This window comes from Aphidius gifuensis, linkage group LG1, assembly GCF_014905175.1.
Source record: "Aphidius gifuensis isolate YNYX2018 linkage group LG1, ASM1490517v1, whole genome shotgun sequence".
Lineage (NCBI taxonomy): Eukaryota > Metazoa > Arthropoda > Insecta > Hymenoptera > Braconidae > Aphidius > Aphidius gifuensis.
Genome location: NC_057788.1, coordinates 28,807,066 through 28,816,787, shown reverse-complemented (window position 1 = coordinate 28,816,787; position 9,722 = coordinate 28,807,066). Strand labels below are relative to the sequence as shown.

At 22.9% G+C, this 9,722-nt stretch overlaps 4 protein-coding genes across 5 annotated transcripts; 2 read left to right on the top strand and 2 right to left on the bottom strand.

The window, feature by feature from the left end:
* Positions 1-89: 89 nt before the first annotated feature.
* On the bottom strand, positions 90-2,007 carry LOC122860163 (endonuclease G, mitochondrial). The gene is made up of 4 exons (XM_044163854.1): positions 1,688-2,007; positions 1,175-1,605; positions 927-1,107; positions 90-856 (listed from the first exon to the last, which is right to left on the bottom strand). The coding sequence occupies exons 1-4, from the start codon at positions 2,000-2,002 to the stop codon at positions 758-760; spliced, it is 1,026 nt and encodes a 341-aa protein (XP_044019789.1). The 5' UTR covers positions 2,003-2,007; the 3' UTR covers positions 90-757.
* A 234-nt stretch (positions 2,008-2,241) lies between these two features.
* Positions 2,242-4,029, bottom strand: LOC122860142 (cell cycle checkpoint control protein RAD9A). The gene is made up of 2 exons (XM_044163828.1): positions 3,910-4,029; positions 2,242-3,824 (listed from the first exon to the last, which is right to left on the bottom strand). The coding sequence occupies exons 1-2, from the start codon at positions 3,941-3,943 to the stop codon at positions 2,278-2,280; spliced, it is 1,581 nt and encodes a 526-aa protein (XP_044019763.1). The 5' UTR covers positions 3,944-4,029; the 3' UTR covers positions 2,242-2,277.
* Positions 4,030-6,263: 2,234 nt separating this feature from the next.
* Positions 6,264-7,239, top strand: LOC122860187 (paired amphipathic helix protein Sin3a-like). Its single transcript, XM_044163885.1, has 2 exons — positions 6,264-6,610; positions 6,775-7,239. The coding sequence occupies exons 1-2, from the start codon at positions 6,602-6,604 to the stop codon at positions 7,030-7,032; spliced, it is 267 nt and encodes an 88-aa protein (XP_044019820.1). The 5' UTR covers positions 6,264-6,601; the 3' UTR covers positions 7,033-7,239.
* An 888-nt stretch (positions 7,240-8,127) lies between these two features.
* LOC122860173 (paired amphipathic helix protein Sin3a-like) lies at positions 8,128-9,718 on the top strand. 2 transcript variants are annotated; one of them, XM_044163870.1, is made up of 4 exons: positions 8,128-8,151; positions 8,432-8,478; positions 8,788-9,318; positions 9,399-9,718. In XM_044163870.1, exons 2-4 carry the CDS (start codon positions 8,443-8,445, stop codon positions 9,600-9,602), a joined length of 771 nt encoding a protein of 256 aa, XP_044019805.1. In that variant the 5' UTR covers positions 8,128-8,151; positions 8,432-8,442; the 3' UTR covers positions 9,603-9,718. The 2 variants fall into 2 exon arrangements, with proteins under 2 accessions (XP_044019805.1, XP_044019804.1); XM_044163869.1 differs by lacking the exon at positions 8,128-8,151 and adding an exon at positions 8,156-8,184 and having other exon boundaries at positions 9,399-9,717.
* The last annotated feature ends 4 nt before the right edge of the window (positions 9,719-9,722 follow it).

Below are 9,722 nucleotides of genomic sequence, written 5' to 3'. Positions count from 1 at the left end.
CATGTAATTTAAGAAAAAAAAAAAAACATAGAAACACCTGTTAATTTTGTAAATATTTTAGATCATAAGATAATTAATTAATCAACAGATTTTATGATTCAATTTTTTATTAAAATTAAATAACAACAAACTTTATATATAATATAAAAAATATATATAATATAATTAATTCGTGTATGCAATAATTACCGTCACGACCAAAGTAAATAAGCAAAATTTATTATAAATATTTCATGTTTATATATATCAATAATTTTTTATTAATTATTAAAAATATTCTTGACATTCCCTAGTTGATAGGTAGTTATCACTTTTTTTTTTTTTTATAATTATTATTTTATACTGATATGTGTATGATGAGAATAAATGTTTATGTTAAAGACTGAAGTATGAAAATAATAATTAAATATTTAAATAAATAATTTGTAAAGCGTTTAATTTTATTACAAAAAAAAAAAATTAATTCACCAATTTTTTAATATTATATTTAGGAACTGAAGAAATACTTTTCGTTTTTTTTTTTAAGTATAATTTTAAGGATTTAATAATTTGCATGATGACGCTATTGATACTATTAAAAAAATGAATTTTTATTAACGTCAATTGCACTTATTGTCATGAAAATGAAAATAGAAAAAAATTAAATTCAACTACTAAAAATATATTGGACGAAATAATTGTTATTTTCATTTCGATATTATTTACAATAAATGAATTTTGTTCTAAAAAGAAAAAATAATATATAGCTTGTCTAAAATTAATTTAACTTTTTGCCATTAATTTTTTGTAGTTTTTCACGAGATAATTTGTCGAAGAATAATAAACCTGCTGCTCGTTCAATACTCTCAGGTGGTACCTGGACAAAATATAATAAACAAATTAATTTTTACATTAGAAATCAATCAATTTGTTTTAAAATTATTCACCTGGAAATTTGATAAAGGTGTTTTGTCATCAATTGGTGCATTTGGCATAACATAAGCTTCCATTTCAAATGATGAATCACTTTTTTCACCAACAATTATTTTATAGAAATGTGTTGGTACTGCAACATGATTTGTACCAATTACTTCATACTTGACATATTTTTTTCCATCACTTTCTTTTCTATAATAAATTTTATTAGTACATACATATTCATTGGCATTATTGATTAATAATTATTCAAACTTACTTTGGCAAATACAATGGGCCAGTACAAACATAAACATCAGTATAAATTTTAGTTAATTTTCTAACATATTTTTCTAAACTATTCCAACTGTTTCTATTGAAACCTTTACCAACTTGTGGTGCCATATTTGTCAGCATAAAAGTTTGTTCCATATCTTTTTGTGAATATTTATGATTACCAGCAGCAGCCAAATGTCCACGATCATATCCACTACCTTTATAATCACTATTTGTTGATCTAAAAAATGGATGAATACTTTCATCAGTTTTAAATTCACAATTTGATCTGTCAACATCATTTTTTGGATAAACTCGTTCACGTGTTAAATGCTCAAATACCCAATGTGCAACTCTATTTCTTTTGTCATATGAAAGTACAAAATCATCAAATGATCTAATTGTATCAAATCCAGGAAAACCATGTTTCATTATCTAATTAACAAAAAAAACATAATAAATATTGGTTATGTTGATGATAAAATAACATTGTTTATAATTTATCATTTGGCTATACTTGTGATATACGTGATGATGATAATTTTGATGTCATGTCATTTGTATTATTTGATGGAACAATTGGTGATGCTGCAGAAACAGTACCAAAAATTGGCAATGCTGGCATTTGTTTAATATTGACATTTTTATTATAATTATTATCGTTATTCAATTGTTGATATTTATCATAATAATAACCAGCATACCAACTACTTAAACCAGTACCAGCTAGTACTGATAATTTTATTGCAAATGATCTTACACTTTTCATATTTACTAGGTATGAATTATCAAAAACAACAACAACAACAACAACAAGCCAAACATTAAACATATGTGTTCAAGAATCAAGACCTCTGGTGGAACAACAAGCAACTCAAAAAATCATATCAAAATTGATTTACAATTAAAAACAACAATATAAATAAATAATTAAAACTCTTGGATTATTATTTCAAAAATATAAAAACAAATTATTTATTAATTTTAATTATTTACAATACTTTTTAAACTCTTTGAGTTTTTATTTTTTGTTCAAAATTAAATACTCAGTATTAATAAATTTGATATAAATAATACATCTAAATTTTAAAAAATAAATAAAGTTAATTAATTATTTTCATCATCAGAATCATCAGCAAGTAGCTCATCATGACCTGGTAAAAATCTTGGATCAAATGTTTCTTGTAGACATTTACGAAATATAATTTTAGCTTTTTTAGCTGGTGGTGGTGAAACAGGTACAACATCATCAAAATTATCAATATTATTATTATCAGCATCAAAACTTTGTCTACTTCTTCTAGCAAGTGAAAATATTTTTGGTGTTACAATTGGAATATCACTGTTTTGTGATGATGTTGTTGATTTTGCAATATTTCTATTAAGTCCAGATAGCATATCAATTGAAGTTGCACTATTTTGTGATGATATTGTTGGTGGTACAACATTATTATTTCTACTTTTAGTAATTATTGATGACGATGATGATGATGATGTACCAATTGGTGATAAACTTTCTTGAATAATAACTGGTGTTTTATTAATTTCATTTATCTTTGTTTTTTTACTATTATTATTTGATTTTTTAGTTTCATCAATACTTGTTGATTTTAAACTAGATACAAGTGAATCTTTATCTTTATCATTATCTTTATTAGCATTTTTATCAGTAACATTTGTTCTTGTACTTGTTGTACTTATTGTACGTCCATCAGCTAATGAATCTTTGCTTAATATTGATTGTACAATACTTGTTGTTGATGTACTAGCAATAGAAATTTTACTACTACCTTTTTTGGCTTTACCAGCTGCTCTTTTATCAATTCCACGTCCACGTTTTTTCATTAATGCACGACGTTCTCTCATAATTGAATCATTTGTATCATTAACAATTGGATTTAATGTTGATAATACTAAATTACCTTCAAATGCTGAATTTTTTAATATAAATACAATTGGTTTACCAGCACTTTCAAATGTAATATCAATTGGTACCATAACTTGTTCAGCAAATGATAAAATTGATCTCAATTCTTTTAAACAAAATGTAACACATGAATTTTCACCAACAGTATAATTATCAAATTCACCAATTGACAATGATAATTGTGTTCTTGTAACATGTGAACTTGATGTTTCATCAATATAATTACGCATAAATACTGTATCTGTTTTAACATCAAGTGTTATTTCAACTAATGATTGTTGAAAATTATGTAATGCTTCAACAAGTACTTTTGGTTGTACAGTTAATATATTTGGTAGACCATCTTTATTATATGATGCTTTTAATGCTTCACAATCAATAATTGGTAATAAAAATGTTTTAACAACACTATTTTTATATTTTAATATGAATATTAATTGTGATGCATTTGGCTCAAGTCTAATGTGACATGTTTCAATAAGTTTATCCATTAAACTTGGTGTTTTAAATACAGCAATTGCACCACGCATTGGTACTTTACATTTAAGTACATCATCTTCATTTAAATCACCATAATTATAATATGAAAAATATGTATCATGAAATGTAAAATCACTGTATGCTGAATTTGATGAACTTACTGCACGAAATGATAAACTTTTTTCTTGTGGTTGAACATAAATTTCATCTCCAATTTTTGATAATGCATGAATTGCTCTTGCCAATACTGTAAATTAATTATATTTTTTTAATTAAAAATTATGTAAATATTGTAACCTATAAATTTTATTTATTGTTTATTTTTTACTTACCCTTGACATTTGCTCCTGGCACAATACATTTCATTATTTTTATTTAGTAAATTTAATTTTTATAATATTATTTAATGGTTAATGTTTTTTTTTAATTTTGCTTTTTTGTATTTTAATGCTTTAATTAATTATTATATTGACACTGTTTAATTTCCCGCTATTATTATTTGTAATCTATTGAAAAAAAAAAAAATAAACAAATATATAAAAAACGATGTATCGAAGCTGTTGAGAATCGATTTATTTGTTTCTGTAAATTTCTGTTGACTTCAGAGTGCAGTTTGAATTGAATTTGAATTAATTAGAAATAAAGAAAAAACCATATTATATTTAATTTTTGACGTCTTTTTTATTTTTCATAATTATTTAAAATAGTTTGAAGATATTTTTTATAATTTTTTATGTCCATATGAGTAAACCAATCAATTTCTTGAAGAAAAATTTATCCTCTTATAAGTGTATTGTTATGAATGGGGATAGCAGCTAATTTTTTTGATGAAACATAAATTAATGCTAATAGCATTAATTTAGAAAATAATCCAGTGAATATTTTTGAAATCTGCATATTGAAATTCTACATGAAAATAAATAAAAAACAATCTAAATTAGAAAAACAAAATCATTTTAATTATTCTAAATTCAATTTTATTTTTAACTTACATTTAACTCTTTTTTTTCTGCTTGGAATTATTTTTTGGATTGCAAAAATATGCTGCTTCACTGTTGTCAGTTTGATAACGTTATGATGAAATTTAATTAAGCTGATCTATTTATACTAAAATATACGGAAGTAGTAAAAATTGTAAAATAAATAGAGTATTTTTCATTTGGAAATTTCAATAGAAAAATTAATATTTACTTAAGGTTTGACGTCATGAATTTACAAATAAATGAATATTAATTTATTTGGAAATATGTATAGCTGTTGAAATTAATTGTAGGTTTATTTAATTTAATTAAACGAAATAATAAAACTATATAAATTATTTACAAATAAAAACAAATAGATAGTCGAAATATATTTTTAAATTTATTTATTTACTTTTTTGTACAAATTTTTCATTTTGTTTTTTACTCTCAAGTGCTTACTCATTAAAAAACAACATTTAATTAAATTTTAATTTTTTAAATTTTCTAATTTTATGATGGAAATAAATATCAACGTCCTAAACCAAAATTATATCTCATACGAAGTTGTGATTTCCTTGCTGCAGCACAAATTAATGTCAATAGAATCATTTTGAAAAATAATCCTTTGAATGATTTTAAAAACTGCATATTGAAAATCTACAAAAAAAAAAACAAAAAAACAAAAAAACCAAAGTCATACACACGTAATTTAAATTACAAAAAAAGAACACAATTAAATTATATTTTCAACTTACATTTGAATGTTTTTTCCTTCTACTATAGAAATGAATTTTCCAACTGGAAATTTTTTTTTTACTTTATTCTTTTACTAATATCGATTTAATAAGTAATGATGCTATTCAATTGAGCCTTTCTATTTATATTAAAATATGAGGATGTAAAAAATAATAAACAAAATAATTATACTTGAAAATTTTATTACAAAACGTAATATTTATTCAAATGGTTTTTGTTCACCGTCATGTATTTACAAATAAAAAACTACTATAATTTCTATAGAAATACGTAAAGTTCAAACTTTTTAAGGTTTATTTTTACAAATAGAAAAAAAAAATAAACTAAATGCTATGACGAGGATAAATTCATCTATATTAATTGATTATTAATTTATTTTCTATAGAAAAAAATGAATAATCAAAAATATAGATAAGATATTATCTATAGTTTTGGATTCTCTTCGATTAAAATTAAAGTTATTTCGATTTGTGTAAAAAAATAAAATAATAGATAAATATTTTTCTAGGTAGTCAGTGGTCACCCATCCAAGTACTGGCTTCGTCTTCATGGATCTTAACACACGGGGGTAGTAGAAAATCGAAACCCTTCGATCGATTGAGACAAAAAATTACTGTCGAAATTTTTTCGAAAAAATTCTTATACAAAAATTTAAAAACTTAAATAAGCTTGTAAAATCTTGTCGACTTAAAAATTTAATTTTCCTAGATCGGAAAAGTAACCGGTTTAGATCATTCGAGATGATTCGAGATGATTTTCTTCGAAAAGAAAAACACCAGAAAATTTACCAATGCTGTTCTCAAGCAAAAATTATTCACGATACCACATGGTACACGTGGGTGTTTGCACGTAGCAAAAAAAAAATCCAGCGACAACCTCGTGGTAATTCGTACAAAAATTTTAGTCACATTTTGCTAAATTTTCATCCTGATTTTCCTTTCAATTCAGAAGTTGAGCTGGAAGGAACCCACTGGAGCTCATCAAGTAATTGTATAAAATTAATCAAGTTGTTTAATTTTTTAAATAATTATAAAAATATTAAATTTACATTATGAACAATTCTAATACAAATGATTTAGTGGTATGTTTTAATTTTATTAAATTTTTTAATTAAAGACAATACAATAAGTTGTTAATTTATTTTATTTTGTGTACTTATATAATTGTGTTCTTTTAAAAATCATGTAAAATAAAATTGATTGGATCTAATGTGGAATAAATGGACGTCGGTTTTAAATTGTTGAAACTTGGAATAAATTAAGAAGCCCTGTGTCCTAGAGGTTTCAGCGATTTAACCGGAAATCAAATGACCCAGGTTCGACTCCCGACGGGTTTTTTAAGAGTGTATTTTTGTTAATTTTAAATAGCTAATTTATTTTTTTTTTCAATAATTATATACAAATTAAAATAAATTAGCTAAAAGAAAATTAAAATAGTCATTACTTTGCATTAATTAATATTTAATTATTTTAACTTCAGCGACATGTGTACGAAAGTTTGGAACATCGTGGGCCATTGGATTTCTTGGCACAAGTGAGAACGAGATTTCAAGATAACACCGAAGACTATGACGATTTTTTGGATTCATTTCGTTCATATTACGATGGAGAAATTGATGAAGTTGCATTGATAACTACAGTGGGACGACTATTCAAAGGACATCCAGATTTAATTGCTGGATTTTCTACATTTTTACCATCGGAATATCGACGACTACTTGCTGATACAATGATATAAACTGTGATTTAAATTGTGATTTTAGTTTTAAGAAAAAAATTTATGTGCATACGTTTGATTGTGTTTTTATATAACAAATTCCAAAAAGAAAAAAAAAAAGACTGGGAATTTGATTTTAAAATTAATTTTGACTCAAGATATTTGTCTGATGAATCATAGCTGTATATAATTTTTTAACAAGAAAAAACAGTTTGCCAAATGAATGAAAAAAAAAAGGGTCAAATAAGTTGTATAATTAATATAAGTAGTTCGCCATAAATTTTATTTATTTGTATTTTGTAGAAAATGACAATTTGTATTATATTAACTTTCTACTTTGCTAAAAGCAATATTTTAAAAAAATTTTATCATTATATAATCACGAGTCATGTACATATAATTGAATTTTAACTTTTACCAAAAACACCATTTTTTTGCATGTAAAAAAATAAATTTACTTTTATATATTTTTTGTATAAAAGTAAAAAACAATCAAAAAAAATTTTTTAAATTAAATTATTGTAGTTTAATTATTTATTGACTTTTATAGAATTTATTTATATTTATAATTAAAATTGTACTAAAATAAAAATACTACAAAATAAAAATATTCAAACTAATTAATCTATTTATTTTTTTACTTACAAAATTAATTAACAGGTTTAAATTTTAATTTTAAGGCAATATAAATATCAATTATCTAAATTCAATTTTAATTTTCATTAAATTATATAAATAATTAAAATTGACACTTTTATTATTTAATTTTTTTATTTTATTTATTTTTATTTTATTTAATATCCCAGGGCTGGAGGCCATTATTGGGACCAGGGTAAAATTGCAGTAAGCAATTTAAATACAAAATACATAATATATTACATTTTCTCCAATTAAATCCTTAAATATTAGATATAAGTGTTACTCACAATAATCAATAATCATATTTAATTACTCGAAAAAATAAAAAATAATACTGCAGTATTTTTATTATCATGATAATAAAAATAAAATAATAATAATAGTATTTGAATTTGGTGCAAGTGGTGAGTCATGTAATTAAAGTCGCTGCTATCGTTGAAAAAAAAAAAAAAAAAAAGTGTGTATGAGCACGTGTGCATTTTATGTGTAAATGATGGTCAGGTTAGTTTTTTATTAGCAGCATTTATTTCACGTGTACGCATTTGTTTTTATTAATTAATAATTAACAATTAAACACTCAAATAATACCCAAATATTATCAAATTAATTTAAACAAATATTAAACTAATTATTCAACAATAATATCATTTATAAAAATTTCGAAAATATCAATAAAACTTTGCTAAAGATTTTTTAAATTAATTAATTTACTCATAATTATTCTACTTACGTGTAATTTTTTTTTTTTTTTCTTTGAATAATTGTATCTAATTATTTATAGAATCATTCACGATGAACGGTTTTGAAAATGGAGCTGATTCATCAGAGGTAAATATTTTTTTTATTAATTAATTTAATTGAGCTATTAATTAATACTAAAAATAGTACATTTTTTTACTCCAAAATGGAATACAATTATTAATATTCATAAATTATATCTATCATAAAAAAAAATTGTTTAATTTTATAAAAATAAATTTGATTTTTCTATTTAAAAATGAGATTGTTATTAATAATAAATTAAAAAATTTATAAATAAAATTATTTAAATAAATTCAAGTATAATAAAATTATTTATTATTTATATAATAATAATACAAAATGTATTATTAAATAATTAATAATAATTTTTTTTAGACTTGTACAAATACCCTGCCAACAAATAATGATAATGGACCACGTTTAGAAGTTGAAGATGCATTATCATATTTGGATAGAGTAAAGGAAGTATTTAAAAATCAGCCAGATGTATATACAGATTTTCTTGATACAATTAAAAAATTTTGTTCACGTGAAATTGATACACCAGGTGTTATGACAAGAGTATGTCATTTATTTAGAAAACATCCACATTTATTTGATGGTTTTAATGAATTTTTACCAGATGGTTTTAAAATTCAAGTTGAAAATTATCCAAATAATAATGATTATCATGTATTAATAACAATGCCTGGACCATTATTATCACAAAATGATCATGGTATAACACCACAAATTGTAACAGTACCATCAAATGATCATGATTATTCATTTGATGAAGGAATTGTTATTGATAATTCTGGTGATATTGTTTATGAACAACAACAACCACCACATTTTATTCAAAATAAACAACCATGTCAACCTGTTCAATTTAGTGAAGCCATGGATTATGTTAATAAAATTAAAGTTTGTATTTATTTATTTATTTTATGCTTGTTTTTATTTTGATTGTTTTTTAAATACTATTTTGTATTTTAATATTCAAGATTCATTTTGAAAAACAACCAGAAAAATATCAAAAGTTTTTGGATATTCTTCATCAACATCAACGACAACAAAAAAATAATGAAGAATCTTTGGATACAAATGAAAATCCATTATCAATTTATGATGTTTATAATAAAGTTGCTGAACTTTTTGAACCTGGTGATGAACTACTTGCTGAATTTGGCAAATTTTTTCCTGATTAAAATATAATTTATATTTATTGTAGTATTTGGACAGCGTTTTGTATATTAATTTGGTTCTCTTTTCTTTTTCTTTTTTTTTTGTAATTATCATTAATTAAAATGCTCCGTTAATTGATTTTT